The 18,303-nt window shown below is 38.2% G+C and overlaps 1 protein-coding gene across 1 annotated transcript in view; it reads right to left on the reverse strand.

The window, feature by feature from the left end:
• The window catches only part of DCBLD2 (discoidin, CUB and LCCL domain containing 2), a 90,367-nt gene that overhangs the window by 20,805 nt on the left and 51,259 nt on the right, over positions 1 to 18,303 (reverse strand). The window contains exons 4-9 of the mRNA XM_049628071.1: positions 6,418 to 6,469; positions 4,167 to 4,239; positions 3,718 to 3,851; positions 1,931 to 1,971; positions 894 to 1,109; positions 28 to 152 (exon numbers count right to left, since the gene is read on the reverse strand). Coding sequence (XP_049484028.1) covers positions 28 to 152; positions 894 to 1,109; positions 1,931 to 1,971; positions 3,718 to 3,851; positions 4,167 to 4,239; positions 6,418 to 6,469 — 641 coding nt within the window. The remainder of the gene's footprint in view (positions 1 to 27; positions 153 to 893; positions 1,110 to 1,930; positions 1,972 to 3,717; positions 3,852 to 4,166; positions 4,240 to 6,417; positions 6,470 to 18,303) is intronic.

The raw sequence follows: 18,303 nt of genomic DNA on the forward strand, positions 1-18,303 counted from the left end.
AAAATAAAACCTTGATAATCATTTTACCTTATCCTGCTCCACACCAGGCTCTCTATACACCGTCCATCTCTGTCCATCATCGCTGTATAGAATTCTGTAGGCTGACACATAGTAATTGTGTTCCACCATGGTGGAGCCAGTGGTTACGATGCCTAAAGAACGCAGAGTGGCTTTCATTAGTGTGCACGGTCTGATCCTTGAAGTTTGTTCAGCATTGAAGCCCAAATACCTAAAGTGTACTGTCCAGACATTTTTGCCAGTAGCACATTACCGTCTCTGAGGGCCAGGTTTCATTATAATAGTAAATAAATCTTTGGTTCTGTTCCCTTGTAGAGACACATGAATTATGGGTGTACATAAGGAAAGGACTATTCTGTTTTGACAGCTTGTGTTCACATCACTGTAAAATGTATCTTACCTACCAAGTAACAACGACCCCCTGGGAAGGAACAGATTAAAACGATTCTTTTTTTCAGAACCAAATCGACATCAATCTTTAACAAAAATTACTTAACCCAATTCTAATCAATTATTCTAACCATCTGATGAACTGCTCCAAATAAATTTGTTTTCAGCACATGAAGAGTATTATTTATAACACTTAAAATGAACTCCTTGAACATAAATTTCTTTTAATGACTATAAGAGATGTCAAGATCACTTAAATGAAATAGTACCTTAAAAGAATCTTACTACAATGAAAAAGCAAAGTTAATAAAAATCAAATACCAACCCCTCTCCTCTGCCATGTTTCATAAAACCACCTACAGTAATATTTAACACCATACAATTACATTTGCAGTGACCTAATTTTCTATGAAAATCTTCGATGTTATCAGGTTTCTGAATAAAATCAGAACCAGGAATCATTCTAGAAAAGTATGTCTCCCAACCTGTTATCTTCTTTTCTTTATTCAGATCTATTTGTAACCACTGATACTCATCGGCGGCAAAAGCAGCCCAAGGAGGTCCGGGTTGCTTCAGCCTGGCTTTCTCAGGTTTCCAGCTGTTCTCCCGCCCTGTGTGGTCAGTCCACTCCAGCACAGACGATGCTGTTATCTGCGGATCGGCAATCACCCCGGATTCCATCCCCAGTGTGCCGTAACAGCCTGAAACGACAGAGACAGTAATGTGGTTTCCAGATATAAATTCAAAATCTGTATAAATGTGCTCATTGGAAACTTTCTATTGTACATGTAATTAATATATACTATGCTAATAACACACTGTAATACAGAAATTTCAAAAGTAGGCGATGTTCCTGGTTCTATGTCTTTGTGTCTTGTCAGGAAATGGACATATTTATTCACAAGCAATAGCCATTAGTTTAGCAGCAATGCATTATCCTCTTCCTGGGACATTGTCTTCAGACCAATGGATGACTCACTCCCTACTGCCTTCAGGTGTTTGCTCAGGTGTCACTTTCTCCACGAGGCCTTCCCTGACTCCACTTAAAACTCCAGACCAGTCCCTCCTGCACTGCCTATCCTCTTTTCTTGACTTACTTTTCTACATTTTCTATAATATTATAGAGTTATTTATAATTTATTTATAATTTATTATTTATTTATAATTTGTTTATCCACTGTTTCCTGTCAATCTCTCAATACCAGTATTTAAGCACCAGGAAAGGAGGATTTTGTTTATTCTGCTCACTTTTGTTTCACTAGCACCAGAACAGTGCCTGAAAAATCAAAGATGCTCATAAATATATTCTGTTGAATTAATTATTTCCTCAAACATAGTAAAAAAATCACCTTTCCTAAGGAACTTCCCAATAATATAAAACCTTCAGTTATTCCATCCATTGTATTAGTGTGACATATGAAAAAGTGCAAAAAAACAGCAATTGGCATACTGCATGACAGTGTTTAAAAAATATTAACAATTACACAATTATAGTAAGTTACAAAGTCCATGAAAGGCTTACCACTTGTCTTAAATGTAAAAAGACTTGTAGATAAGTGTCCCCTGAAAGAGAGAAAGGTTTTTCTTGGTGACACTCATATATTGACTTCCCCATATTTGTCTTAGTAAAACTTTTTCTTTTGTTTTTATTTTACTATACAAAGAACTAAGGATATTCTATGGCCATTAAACAACTGATACTGTTCTTAGCCAAAAAAAAAAAAAAAAAAAAAAAAAAAAAATCTGCTTTCAAAACAGCTTCTGAAATCAGAATAACAACTTCTGATCTCAGCATCAACAACTTTCTCTACAAGTATCTAGTGCCTGTATCACACATGAAATGTGCAAAGTATGCCCATGTAACCTTTAATATGTACTTATTTTCTTTATCTTTCATGGAAATAAACGGATTCCTCAAACTTTTATGTGTCATTTGCTTTTGTTGCAAGTACACTGTAACTCTCAGAGAATGAGGCTCAAGTTTCCTGGGATAAACAGAAAAAAAGCTGACTACAAATAAGAGAGCTTGCACTTGTTACAGGAATAAGCACAGCTCAGAACAAGTTTAAGCTGCAACCCAGCACATCTGGATTTCAAAGTAACAGGCAAGTTAAGTGCAGTGGGAAGAATGGAGGGGGAGGAGAACACGTGACTAGTTTACCAAGGACTCTAAAGAACCTGGGGGGATAAAATCATCAGTGTATGCTCCTGACTTCAGCACAACATTCAAACCATTATTCCAAATGGATGTGACCCACCCTTATTTTTTTCTTAAGGTATGAAAGGAAGAGAACTGATGAAAAAAATTCTTTCTAAAGGTAGAAGAGGGGAAAGGAATGAAAGAGTCTGCGTAAAATCATCTAGAAGAAACCAAGAGTAGAAGAAACCAAGAGATGGAAAGGTAGCTAAGTCTATACCAAGGATGGGCAAATGATAGCTCATACAGGGCCTGTTTTGTATGGCCAGGGAGCCAAAAATGGTTTCTGCATGGTTAAAAAGCTTTAAATGAACCGAAAAAGAGTAAGTGACCAGGGACATGTGGCACATAAAGCCCAATATATGTGCGAGCTGGTCCTTTGCAGAAGAAGTCTGCTGGCTCCTGTATTATACCGTCATGGACACGGATTATGCTCTCATCTTCTGAATGAAAACTGCCCTAGGACTTCTGAAGAGAAACTGGCCTGCTTTCAATTAGGCTTAGTATTACCTACAGGACTAAGACCATCTAAGAGGCAAGATTTATAAAAACAGATCCCAAGTATTACATTTCTATTTAATGTTTCAACTTTTCTTGCTTGTGATGCCTATTCGGTTTCACAAAACTGATCACTGTAGTGACCATAAAAATACATTCTTCAAATATTCTCTTTGGATTAGAGGAGGATTTGTAACACTACTACTTCTGATTTATGTCAAAATTTAATTTATACTGAAAAGTATTTCAGTTATCTCAATCCATCCTAGGTCACACAGGCTATAAGAAACAGAGCACTTATGCCTCCTGATCTTTAAAATGAAATAAAAATTTGGCCACAGACTTTTAGACCCTTACTCTTGAAACTATTTAAGCACTCAGGAAAGAACAAATCATCCTCCTAAATGACTACCTTTCTGATTGAGAACATGCCAAGGTAGTGAGACCTGGCCTATATTCTTCAGGATATTCAGACAATCAGCACACAAAGATGGGAGTGCTCACCCCACCATTGTGATTCCATGAACACCATTAACAGTGATGTTGCTCAGGTCTAACTAGTCACTATCCCACCCCTGCCCAACCCGCTTATCATCAATAACACATATACTTACACCACAGATGTGACGTTGTTAGCCAAAGAACTCTCATAATACGGGATACCTTTACTAATTACAACACTGATTTGGCCACCCAAAATGTTTGACACTACTCCTGCGTGCACACCAGCCATGCACAATGGTGAGGACTTGAAGAAAGGAGAAATAAAACGTTAGTATTTAATTTTCTTTGGGTAATTTATAAACAAGACACGTATGCTTCCTCAAGAAAGGAGTTGACCCAGGCAGTATTCTCAGTAAATATAGGATTATTGATGTGATAACAAAGAACAGACTTGTAGCACAAGAATGAAACATTACATAATACAAAAAAAAGTAATAATAATAATTCCTTGAAAATAAGATTAAAGATATACAATCGGTACACATCAACCTACTCTGGAGTTTAAAAAAAATAAAGTTAAATCACAACGTTAACATAAGTCTATGTTACTGCGACTTACATCTCTGTATCCATGAGGGATTGTTCCAGAGATCTCAGCAAAAGGAAGCAAACAACCAGCTGGGCAGTACTTACTGTGAAATGAAAACAAGTTCAAGGGTATATACAGTGTACTTTCTGGGGGAAAAGAACAAAAACCACATATTCATTTTTCAGCTCATTTAAAAAGTATAATCTCACTGCCCTAAGAGAAGCACCACTTCTAAAAAGCCCTTTTTTTTTTTTAGTTCATAATGAATGGTAGACATTTTTACTATATGATCTATTCATATTTAATATGAATTTAATAGCTACAAGCTATTCTATTTTGTGAATGAACCACAATTTATTTTACCAACATTCTACGGATCAAATTTAAGTTGACTTAAAATGTTTGGCATTTATTCATTTATTTACTCATTCACCCACCCATCTACCCACTCAACACATTTATCCGAATGTCTATTTTGTAGTCTGTTAAGTGCTGGGCTGTGCTAGGTACTGGGTTTACAAACATCAGCCAAATAAATATGCCCCCGTTTTCACTATGTCTATGCTCCAGAAGTCGGGGGAAGGACGTTAAACTGATACCTAAATGAGTAATTAGATTATGATTTTGCTACGAAGAAAAGGTGCTCCCTGAAATAAGTAGGAGAAAGCAAAGTTAATAGAAGTAAAAAGTAATACAAACATGCAGTAAATTTACTATGTGCCGAGCAGCCTTCTGAGTACCTCAGGTAACCCACACAAGAACCCTAATGGTAGATATCATTATTTTCCTCATTTTACAGATGAAGAAACTGAAAACAGTGTGCCCAGGTCCCGCAACTGGGAACTGCCAGATGGGCTCCCAAGTCTAAGTTTTTACACCAGGCTCTGCACTGCCTCAGTCAGGAAACAGGGCTCTGAGGAAGTGAAGCCTCAACAAAGGGAGGGCAATGCACCCTCATGGACAGGAACAGCAGGCCCATGAAGCAAGGGGGCCTGTGTGTGTGTCATCAACGGAGGATGACCAGTGCAGGTAGAGTACAGTGAGCACTGTAAAACTAAAAGGGTAACATTAGTTTGAGAGAAGCTGGAGAGGTAGGCAGGGGCCAGATCATGCAGAAGCCTTGGGAGCTATGGTGAAGAGTCTGGAATATATTTCTAAGTAAAAATGGGAAGTCAATTAAGGATTTTGACAGCTTATACACACAATCTGATTCATATTTCCAAAAAGGATTATTCTGGCTCCCGAGAAGAAAGAGACTGTAAGGAACTACGAGTGGAAGCTGAGACATCGTTAGGCTGGTAGTGCCATAGGCCAGGCAAGAGAGAACGGCAGTTTGCATTTGGGTGGTGATGACAGAGCTGAGAGGAGAGGCTACAAGACCCTCAGGCAGGGCTGGGTGCCACACACTGATGACAGAGCCACCTCTGCTGATCGGGATCCTCCCTGAGTGCTGAATAGAGTACCCATCCCTCACAGAACTATTCTGGAAGACAGAATAAAGGTTGTTCTTTGGGGAGTGGCAGAAAGCTGGGGGGAGGTTAGTGACATAGCTCTTACAAGATGGGAATAAATTTGCCAGGCAGAGAGTAAAGCGATTCTAGGCAAAAGTTCAAATAGCTCAGAGCAGTGTAAAGAATCCAGAGCTGTTTCAATATAAGTATGTAAGATGACATTGGAAAATTGGCCCAAGAGCTACTTGTGAAGGATCCCGAAACCAGGCTAAGGAATTTGGATGACATCTGCCCTAAGAAGGAACTCATGAAGATTTTAAAGTAGGGGAATGATCAGACATGTATTTTAGGATGTAATTTGGCAGCAACGTGAGTGGTGGAATAGAAGCCAGCAAAGGTTAGTCCCAGCCGAGACAAGAGACAAAGAAAGCAGCGAAACAGTAGTAGAAATGCTGCCTGGGCAAGAACACTGAAGAATTCAGTCCCAGCCAAAATCATTCTCTTCTCCTTTTTGAGAAAAGATAAGTAACGCCTCTAGCTTCATTAGCAGTTTTGCCAGGCTTTGAAAAGCAACTAGTTCTACTTTTAAAGTATATTAAATTATACTTTCATTGTAGAGAAGATCCAAATGCTACAATTAAAGCAAAATTTAAACATGGCCACTCAAGGGCTTTAAACAAGCTCTAATTTGCTGACATCTTAGAGCAATGATTATGTGTCAAGTGTGTGACACATACATTAATGTACATTATCTTTAGTGTATAAAGAATAATGATGAAGTAGATGAAGAATAACAGTGAAGGGAAAAAAGGTTACAAATACAGTCATACCTGAACTCAGGTTCCAAAAAACTGGATGCAGTGTCTAAACAAGTAATCAGATCTAGAAAAACAAAAACAAAAAACAGATTCAATAATACATACTTTTACTGAACACCAACTGTTTCCAAATCCCAAATCATATTGTTCTAAATTTTAAATCTCAACAGCTGTCAAGGTAGTACTAATAACTTTTTACAAATTTTCGTTGATCAGGATTTCCTTGATTTTAAAGTATCTTGACTTCTAGGGCTCTGTCTCTCCAATACTGTTTGCTACCACATCACCTCATTGAGTCCTGTATCAAAGTTACACAGATGAGTGTAATTTACAGACATAAAATGACTTCTACAAAATATAGCTCCTGAAAAAATAAAAACTTTTTCATTATTGTATAGCTTAAAAAACGATCCTTTGCTAGTTACACACAAGGAAAACAGTGACAAAAGAGAGGTGAATTGGGGCGCCTGGGTGGCTCAGTCGGTTAAGCGTCACGATCTCACGGTCCGTGAGTTCGAGCCCCACGTCGGGCTCTGTGCTGACAGCTCAGAGCCTGGAGCCTGTTTCGGATTCTGTGTCTCCCTCTCTCTCTGCCCCTCTCCCATTCATGCTCTGTCTCTCTCTGTCTCAAAAATAAATAAACGTTAAAAAAAAAAAAATTAAAAAAAAAAAAAAAGAGAGGTGAATTAATTTTGTTGCTCTAAGTAACTAAAATCTAGTCCATGGCCAGGACCAGCAGCACCAGCATCTTCTGGGAACTTAACAGCAATTCAAATTCTTGAATACCTTCCAGACTTACAGAATCTCTGGACGTGGATACTCAAAAATCTGCTTTAACAAATCCTCCAGGGAATTCTTAAGCACGCTAAAGCTGACGAAGCTCTAACCTAAATAAGACGGAACTTCAAAAATTTAACATTTCTATCTAGAAACCAAATCCGAGCAAGAGGTAACTTGTTTCGTTAAGACTTAGCTCACAGACTGGGTAAAACGTAGCTTTAGGTTCAAAGATGTCAATGGCTTCCTTCTGCTCTTAGCACAGAGGGCAGAGCTGTCAACATGGCCCACAGGTCTTGAGGTGCCTGGTCCCGCCTAAGTCTTGTTTTGTACCTGTGCACAGGTTTCTTGCCACATCCACCCTCTTTGGTTCCTTGGGTGCATATTGCTCTCTTGACCGAGAATGATTTTCTACTGTCCTTTAGCCTTGCTGGCTTAACTGCTGCATCCTCACAGAAGCTGTTCCTCACTTTCACAAGTCAAACACCTTTAGCACATGGTAGGCACCTAAGGCTTTTTGTTTGTTTTAATGAATAGGTGACTATTACATGTTGTCAAAGTACCACGTGTTATGTAAGAACAATCCGTTGACGTAATCACGGAGCTATAAGCAACATCATTTTACGATGCCTAGTCTATGGACAGAAAAGGCTTTTAGTCCTCATCTTTGTATCTATTGACAGCAATCACAGCATATGGCCTAACAGGAAGCTTTCAATCAACATTAATGAATAAAGGGATGAATAAAAGTCTGTGACTGTTGGCATGTTTGGCTAAGTCCATTCATGGATAGCCTGTATAGAGGAAAAACTAGGCCTTAAGGCAATCACAAAAGTAAGTGATTTACATATAAATTCTTGGCCAAACAAGTGAGCTGAGGGTGACAATACACTGATGAGAGAACACCCCACATGCATCCTAGCATGCTGACGGATACAAATGTTTGTTAAATTAATGGGCACCACAGCAAGCATAGCATCACTGATTATTCTAGCTTACAATTCTGAAGAAATTATCACCCAAACGAAATCTGAAAGACCTAGAGCTAGTAACTGTTATGCCAATAGAAAAGTGATTATTTTGAGAGTGATTACATGGATTCATATCTACACACCATAGACACTTGAATGATAATTAAATCTGTGTTTTAGGAGTTTAAGAGAATACATGCCTGGATAGGGGTTCACTAAGACCTGGCTGAATGACTGGGAAAAGCAGACACACTGAATTGCCTATACCCTAATTATTCCTAATTACTCCACACTGCATCAATGAGAACTGATTTTCTGCTTTCCTGCTCTACCAAAAGAGTTTCTAGCTTCTAAGATTAGAGGTTCAACTTCTAAAATTAACAGCCTGGGTTGCAAAGGTACCTGTGTGGTCCAACATGGCATTCAAGCCATAGGAAGACTGCCAGCTGGCCTCATTACCTTCAGGCCACATGCCAGAATGCTGGTCAACTATGGATATACTTGATCAAAACAGGGTTTTATTATAAGTCCATGCAGAACTGAAATTCCAGATTATGCCATGCATATGTATGCAACTCACTTGACCTTGCTTTCAAATTCCATGGAGGCTCAAAAGAGGTCCCTAGGAGGAAAATAGGAATTGAAAATGGACAGCTATGAGGAGAGCCAAGAAGACTAAAGACAGAGAAAGGAAATCATGATTACAAATATTGAGCTTTACAACTGCACAAAGGCAAAGAAAGAAAACATGGAGCAGGCAATTAAGAAGCTTTAAAACGTGTCTTTCCTGAAAGTTTTTCCCAAGTAAACAATCTTCCAGAAAACCACTATTACTACAAACCTTCTAGCTAATAAGAACACAGCTGAGGCAAGATAAATAGAACTCAAAAGAAACCATCTGCCTAAGAGACTTCTGATAGCAATGTATAAGAAATTATATAAATGGAACAGAAGAATCCAGAAATAAGTTCTAAATTTAAAGTCAGCTGATTTTGACAACGATGCCAAAACAACTCAGTGGGGAGGAAGAAAGGTCTTTTTAACAAACGGTGCTGTGAAAAGAGGATATCCACATGCATAAGAATGAAACTGGACCCCTACCTCAGATCCCATACAAAAATTAAAGGGGATCTAAATTTAAGAGCTAGCACTATAAAACTCTTAGAAGAAACTAGAGGTATAAATCTTGATCTTGGATTAAGCAATGTTTTCTTAGATATGATACCAAAAGCATTATAGTCACACAAAAATACGTTAATTGAATTCTATCAAAATTAAAAACTTCTGTACTTCAAAGAATGCTATCATGAAAGAGAAAGATAATCCACACAACGGGGGGAAAATATATGAAAATCATATAATCTGATAAGGACCTAGTATCCAGAATACATAAAGAATTATTTCAACTTGATTTTAAAAAAGACAATCAACCCAATTTAAAAATGAGCAAAGGATCTGAACAGACATTACTCCGAAAAAGACATACGAATGGCCAATAAGCACATAAAGATATTCAACATCATTAACCATCAGGAAAATGCAAATCAAAGTCACAATGAGATACCGCTTTATACCCACTGGGATGTCTAGAATCAGAAGGACAAATAGGACTTGGAGAAATTGGAACCCTCATGCACTTCCTGAGGGATTTTTAAATGGTGTAGCTGCTTTAGAAAAGAGTTTAGCAGTTTCTTAAAAAGAGATTCCATATGACCCAGCAATTCCACTATTAGTATATACACAAGAAAACTGAAAATATGTCCATACAACCCTTCACAAATGGTCATCAACTAATGAATGGAGAAACAAAATGGGATATATCTACACAATGAAATATTATTCAGCCATCAAAGGGAATAAAGTACTCATATATGCTACAACATGAACTCAAATACGCTAAGTGAAGATGCAAGTCAAAAAAGACCATACTGTCTGACTCCATTTATATGAAATGTCCAAAATAGGTAAATCTATAGAGAAAAAATCAGATTCGTGGTTACTGAGGACTGGAGAGGGAGAGGGTTAAGAGGTAGTGAATGGGAGATCACCACTACTGACTATGGGGTTTCTTTTGGGGTGATAAAAATGTTCTAAAATGGACTATAGTGGTGGCTACACAACTCTGAATATACTGAAAATCAGTCAAGTGTAGTGAGTAGGTGAATCATATGGCATAATAAAATGATAATAAAAAATTTTAAAGTGAAGAAAAAGATGCTATTATAAAAGCAGTAACAGTTTTCCTTTATATAGAGCACATCTGCATTGAGGGATGAAATAAAGCGTAGTAAAACAGTCAGGACTGGCAGTTCACTTATTTATTCATTTGTTCACTCAACAAATACTTAGGTAAGTATGTATGATGACCAGGTGTTGTTCTAGGTACTAGAAATAAAGCAAAGAACACTCAGACAAAAATCTCTGCATATAGGGAGTGTATGTACCTTGTGTGGGGTGATAAGAGAAAATAGACACGAGTATGAAATGGACATACTATTATTAGGTGATAAGTGCATTAGAAAAATAAAGAAAGGAAGGCAGTTACGAAAAGTTAAGGGGTTCCGATTTTAAGTAGCATGGTCAGGAAAGACCTTACTGAGAAGGTGGCAGGAGGTGAGGGAGTGAGGCATGAGGTACGTGGGTAACGGAGAATAGGCAGAGGAATCACAAAGGCCCTGAGGAGGGAGCACGCTCAGCATGGTGGCTGCCAGAGTGAACACTGGGAAGTAAAGTAAGCGATGAAGTCAGACAAGGAAAGAGAAGCCAAATCCTATAGGGTCCTGGAGGTAAGGACGTTGAACAAAGAGAGAGGAGACTTTCATTCTCATGCTCACCACTGGGCTGAGAGTAGGTTGAAGGGGAGATGGGGAAGAAACAAAGGTCAGCAAAAAAATCTCCTGCCATAATTGAGGTAACTTGAATCGGAGTGGCAGGAGTGGAGGTGTTGAGATGTAGTCCGATGCTGATATTTGTTCATATATATTCTGAGAAGTGGCCAATGGATATAAAGTTTGAGAGAGTCAAAGACAACTCTAAGGTTTCTGGCCTGAGAAAAGTGAAAGCTGAACTTACTATATGTAAAGTGTTTAGGCAGTGATCTTAATAATGATAAAGTACTCATCGCAAACTCAACTGTCATGCTAGATCCACTTTCAAAGTGCGAGACAGTATATAATTTGCTCCGTTCTTAACTAGGAGCTTCTGCATGGGATTAAAAAAAATCCAATATTAAATACATACGAGAGAGTATTTATAACATACATATTATTAACAAAACACTAAACAGAAGTTATAGGTTCTGGGCCATAGAGAGTGGCAGCAGTGGTGTGCAGAATACCCTCAGCGGTTCTGCGGAAGCTGACTGGCATTCTATTCTCTTTTCCTTATGCAGCCCAAGGGAGACCTGGCATCTGCAGTGTAGATGCTACACTAGTCTGAGCAGTACAGTCCAACCCAGAGTGAGTGTCATCATGATTCCTAGAAACAGAATTCCCCTAATATCTGCCACCTTCCTTAACCCTGGAAGGCTCTCTAGAAGACAAAGGCCTCAGGTAGGGTTTGAAGGTAGAATCATGCAATTGTGAGGAAGAACAGGAGAAAATGCAAGAACAAAGGCAAGCCAACAGTCAACAACAGGATGACAGATTTCAGTTTTCTTAATGAAAACACCAACATCAGACTTTCTAAGATAGCTCCCAACTTAGCAATACTACTGTCAGCCATAACTGATAACCTATGCACAAGTTTGTTTTTAATTTAAGTACAATTAAACATTTTTCCAGTACATAAAAACTGCACAGGCTGGGCTCCCTTATAATTGCCCCATGAAATATTTACTTAAACATGAGTCTAATGTTAACCCATACATAACACCATAGAAATATGAAATATTTTAGAAGTTCAAAAATCAATTAAAAAATAGCATACTGGTTACTATCTCAGGAATGTTTTCCATTCACAGCACTGGCCATTTCTGTGAATGCAAGATTATGAAATAGATTTAGATTTTCCCCCAATTAATACTCAGTTTTGTGTTACTGAATGAATTGAAAACACTCTCAGCAGTGTTAGCACTGTGACTAACAACAGAACACCAACTATATTAACTGCAGGGTATAATTTTCGTCCAGTGAAGGAAAGGTAGCTTGAGTACCTATATTCATTCTAACTCAAGAAAGCATAATGTATCATAACTAAGTTACTCTATTTGGCAGAAAGAAGAAAATATATGAAGACGACGACGTATATTCCTCTCCTTTATTTGCTCTAATGTTCTTTAACAAATTTCCCAGAGCCTGAAGGAACACGAAGTCATGCTTTCTAATTCACACTTTGTCAGCAATCTTGCACTGTAGGTGTGTAGGTACTTTGTTCAAGTGCTACAGGATGCAGGACAAGACTCTTCTTGTTGCTAAGTTCTCCCGCCAATATTACCATGTGACCTTGGGCCTAAGTCTTTGTTTCTGTGATAGGAACCTGGCATTAATCTGTACCATCTGCAATTTAGTGAAGGAAAACTTACCTATACAAGAGAACAGAATTTACTGTGATTCAGAATCAAATAACATTTACTCAGTGGCAGATATTAAATGAGGTATTTTACATCTTCTTTTATGTACTAAGATTAGAGATGAAATCTTATGTTTCTCTTAGAAATATTACACTGCCATCTATGGAAGCTGAGTCTACAGTAGGAGCTTAGATGAAAATAGTGAATGCTTCCTTAGGGACAAAGCAGGCATGACTGAGTTAAGTAATTAACAACTTAGGCTATAAGATGTACCTACATGTGGTGAATCAAACCCTCTTCACACCTAAATTCCTATACATGTATATTAAAAAAAAATACAAGAATATTAAAAATATATAAATATAAAATATATGGCATTAAGATATAAAATATTACATTATTAATATACACAAGATATTAAGATTAAAAGATTATAAAACATTAAAATTCTTCTGTGAACTACATGGTATCTAGGGCACTAATAAATACCATCAGTAAGAGCAGCAGTGAAAAATTATGTCATTGGGTAATGGAAGACACCACACAAACACGTACTTACTCCCTTCAAAGCATTGCTAACTCACTAAAAAAATGAAACACATACAAAACACTAAAATCATTAAGGCTCTTCAGGTTATCTGTCAATGTGGAATAAATTCTATCCCATAAATGGAATCACCTCTTTGGGTTAACAATCTCCTAGATTGTTTTTAAATGCTCTTTCTCTGCAAAATTGTTAAATTTACTGGTCAGCACCTTTCTTCTACAAATTGACACCAAAATACAGATATTTTCCTGCATGCATATACATTGCATAATGTACACAAACACAACACATATACATTTGTGTGTAAATAAGGATACATCTAAAAATATGCATATAAACTGAGACTTCATTAATAAAATCTTACTTAATAGTTTAAAAGTTTTAAAATGTTTGCCAGATATGACAATAACAAAAACTAGGGACATATCAGAAACACCAAAAACAGAAAACGAGCTTAGTACTCAAAATACAAAAGTTTGTATAAAAATTACTGTACAATTAAGGTAGCAAACAATCTTAACCCATGCTCTATTTTTAAAACCAAAACCATCCCATGGGAAAAAAAAAAAACATACAAAGCAAAACAAGAAAACACAAAACAACTCGTTACAGAAATCTGCACTCTGTTACAAAGTAGTCCTCTATTCTGCCCCATTTCATTTATAAGTTGATATAACCTAATGTAAGACAGAAAAAAGTGGAAAATATTTGCAAAGAAAAAAAATGTGGTTAAAGAAGGTAGCAATCAGAAAATTTTTAAACTATTGGTGTTAATTCTAGGAATAATCTAACATATAGCAACAATGATCCTGTCAAATGGGAATATTTCCTAGGCCCAGCTGTTGGTAACTTGTAAGCAGACTGTTATCAGATGGTAAGGGGTCAGCAAGCAATAAATAAACAAGTGTTTATGAATTCCAACTAGAAAGTACATTAATACCTACATTGGTTCGTCTTATTTCGCATGAAATTTTAAGCTATTTACTGTTTTTCCCAACAAAAAAAGTACAAACTTTAATATGACCACCACAAAATTCTGGACTGGTGAAATCTAAAACAAACAGGTTTAACATTAGTTTTTAAGTGATGCATTCACATTCTACAGAAGGAGAATCTATCAATTCCCCGCTGCGCGTGCACTCACAGACACACACGCCTGCTCCTCTCACTGATGACACATAACAAACACAGGCTGCCTTAAAGGACCTGAAGTCTTCCATGTAAATGCAGATGTATTTTCTGAGCTCACTGTCCTACAACTAAAATAACTTAAAAAAAAATTATGGCCCAGAGTCATCCCAGAAATGTTGAGTTTGTCCTAGAAGCTGGCTAATGTCGAACAGATTCAAAAACCAGGAATTTGGATCACTCACCTATAAAATTTATTTTATTTTCAAGTCCAGAGGTAAATGCTATTTTTAATTTTACATTTTAGAATGAAAATGTCGGTATCACTTATTACGATAGTGGATAAAAAGATCTGACTGACTCTGGACCTCTGAGCAGCTGCTTTTGCGTCTCTCAGTAGGACCAGCTGTAACTCAGGAGTTTCCCTCTATGGAACTTCTCACCGGTGGTTGCTAGCATGTCTAAGATGGCTCTAGGGTCTACATACTTCTTCAACTGCAGAAAGTCTAGTTGGAATTCGATGGAATTACACCAACTCAGAGTAGAAACACCAGTCCTCTAATAATTACTGCACGTGTTAATATTTTTGTCTTTCCTTGCTACCCAGAGGGGACACACAAAGACTTTTCACTGGTGTTTTCAATCTTTCAAAAATGAGGTTTACAGGTAAGAAAGAGATAACTGGCAATGGAAAAGATTGGAAACTACTGATCAAAAACCATTAAAAATAACAGTAATGGGGCGCCCGGGTGGCTTGGTCGGTTAAGCGTGTGACTTCGGCTCAGGTCGTGATCTCATGGTCCGTGAGTTCGAGCCCCTCGTCGGGCTCTGTGCTGACAGCTCAGAGCCTGGAGCCTGTTTCAGATTCTGTGTCTCCCTCTCTCTCTGCTCCTCCCCTGTTCATGCTCTGTCTCTCTCTGTCTCAAAAATAAATAAACGTTAAAAAAAAAATTTTTTTAAAAATAACAGAGTAATGAAACCTTAACTGGACACAAAAGTGAGGAGGACAAAGGTACAGTGTCCTAGATATGACCCCAGCATTGCAGCAGTTCAAAGATTCATACAAGAGGGCTTCTTTATGTCCAAAGCCTCTTACTACCACTTAAACTCATGTAGGAAGAACCTTAATTCTTTGAAATGTTTCCTTGGAGAACACAGGTCTGATTCTCAAGTCTTTAAGAAGAAATAGAATCTGGCTTAACTGTAGAGTCACATTTATAACAAGAACTCTTAATTCAGTCATTTCTGACCCAGTGTCCTCCAATAGCCTCTTAACTGGACTCCCTACTATTATTCTTCCCTGTCTTCAACTCATTCACAGAGTAGGGAAGGTCGTAAAAACAAACAAAAACACAAATCCAGTCATATCGCTACTACCCTGCTCTAACAGCTTCCATGTCCTCTTAGGAAAAAGCTCCAATCGTGACATTTTCTATAAGGCCCTGAATAACAGAGCCTACTCACCACTCAGTCAACTCCATGTTAGCTGCGCCAGATTCTTTTCCGGCTTCTCTGAAGCTCCTTCCACAGGGCCTTTGCATTTGCTGTTCTCCCTAGAATGTTCTTCTGTCTAGAACCTCCCAATTAATCCTTGGGTTCCCACTTAAAAGTGACTTCCTCAGAAGAGTTTGTCTTTTTACCAATCTTCCACTCCTCCAACACTTCTGGCCTCTTTTTTTTTTTTTTTTTTTTTTTGAATTTATTTTTGAGAGACAGAGTGAGACAGTGCATGAGGGGCAGAGACAGAAGGAGACAGAATCCGAAGCAGGTTCCAGGCTCTGAGCGAGCTGTCAACACAGAGCCCGATGCAGGGCTCCAAACCATGAACCATGAGATCATGACCTGAGCTGAAGTCGGACGCTCAACCAACGGAGCCACCCAGGCGCCCCATCTCTAGCCTCCTCTTGTCGGAATGTTTCCTTCATCATACTTATCATAACTGCAATTGAGTTACCATGTGTTTAAATTTTTTTTAGTGTTTAGTTTTGAGAGAGAAAGAGAGACAGAGTGTGAGTGGTGGAGGGACAGAGAAAGAGGGAGACACAGAATCTGAAGCAGGCTCCAAGCTGTCAGCCGAGAGCCTGATGCAGGGCTCAAACCCACAAACAGCAAGATCATGAGCTGAGCCAAAGTCAGATGCTTAACTGACTGAGTTACCAAGGTGCCTCGAATTACCATGTGTTTAATGCCTTTTCCCAACCTGTACTGTAAACGCCATGGAAGTATAACTAAGTCTTATTTACTGCTGTTTTCCCAGTGCCAGGCATACTGCAGGACATAAGGCATTGAAGGGAATATAATTTTGCAATGTGCTCTTGCATAAAGAAAATTCAACTACCTCACACAAAATTATGGCTCTATCAACAACACATAGTATAACATCAACAAGTGTTTGTGAGAGCTTAACAAATGAAGCTGTTGAAGAAAAATTTTTCATGATCTTTTCAATCCCAAATAGTCTAAATTTCTAGCTAGGATGCTAAGCTGGGGACGTGCAGTGATGTTCCTTGAAAATATTCACAGAATTTAGTGTGGCAGCAAGTTTCCTGGATGGAAACAAACTGAGGCTCTCAATCAAAGCCAATCAGTGTTCAAATGAATGAGTCATTAAAACTGTGTCTGAAAGGCCACCCAAGAAGAAATGGTGAGAAATTCAACCAGGGTTCTCTTGGAGTTAGCCAGTTCACTTCTAACTTCAAATCAAACAAACGCTTCATGGAAGATGCAAGGAAATGGAGAAACAGAAGCAAAAACTCAGGAGAGAGCTGTGAAATGAGGATTTCCCACGATTATGCCTCGGGAAAGTGTTACTATAAAGAAGTTCCTGATTATGGGAGATATTTCAAAAACTTTGGAAGCTGAGATTCACCTAACATAGTGATGTAACCATTTGAAATTCCATAAACATATGAAAGTCTACAACATAGAGAGTGTTATGTGAAAGCACTTTCAATTCTTAAACTTTAACACAGAGCTAGGTGTCTGTAGAACAAAAAGCTCCATAATGTAAATACCCAATTAAAAAACTTTTTTTTTATAGAGAGGGATACTTATTTTCAAGAAACCTTCAAGTCAATAAATAACAGAGAGAGAGGGGAAAATATGAGAAGAAAAACGATTTAAGCTGATATTGAGAGGAGGAAACTCAAGGAGAGTAAGGAGCAAATGAATTGAGTATTTTCTATCCTCTTACCTATCAACTCAAGACTTTCAAGAAGTATAATTGGAAGGATGGAAATGGACCATCATCTCTGTGTTTTCTAGCTCACTCTTTTGATGGTGGAGGAAATGAGTATGTGTGTGTGGGTATGGTGGTGAAAGGGGGAACATGTGTTTTGCACCCTACTATGCCATGTGCTTATAGACGCTACACGTAAATTACTAGATTGAGTACTCATAACCAAGCCATGGAGGCTAAAGATGTGAAATGACTGGTCAGAAATCCCCTAGCCGGCTCGTGACACTGGCAGGCGTGCTCCTCCTACAACGACACACTGCCTTACTTGTTCTGGTTCTGTCTTACTTCTGTCTGATTCGTTTAGCATGATGTTTCCAGTTTTTTTCTTTTCATTATTCCATCCAAATGAGTTTTCTTTCTCACTCTCTCAGAAGAGTTTTATTAGCTTTCCCACCTTCTGCCGTAGCTTAGAAATGGGGAAAAGTAGACCTTTCTTCCCAGAGAAGAGGGCTTCTCTCTCACATTCCAAATGACACTTTTAATGAGACCTGTAGTGTTTATCTCAAACCCACCAGAGCTGAGAAGGGAACAGCTTGCACTGCCCTCAGTCATTCCCATTGCCCAACACCCTCACACCTAGGAGCTTCTCGATTTTCCCATTTACACAATATTAGGTAACAGCTTTTTTTTTAATGTTTATCATTTTTGAGAGAGAGAGAGAGAGAGAGAGAGATGAGGGAGGGAGAGAGAGGGAGGGGGAGAGAGAGGGAGGGGGAGAGAGAGGGAG

Source organism: Panthera uncia, chromosome C2 (assembly GCF_023721935.1).
Source record: "Panthera uncia isolate 11264 chromosome C2, Puncia_PCG_1.0, whole genome shotgun sequence".
Classification (NCBI taxonomy): Eukaryota; Metazoa; Chordata; class Mammalia; order Carnivora; family Felidae; genus Panthera; species Panthera uncia.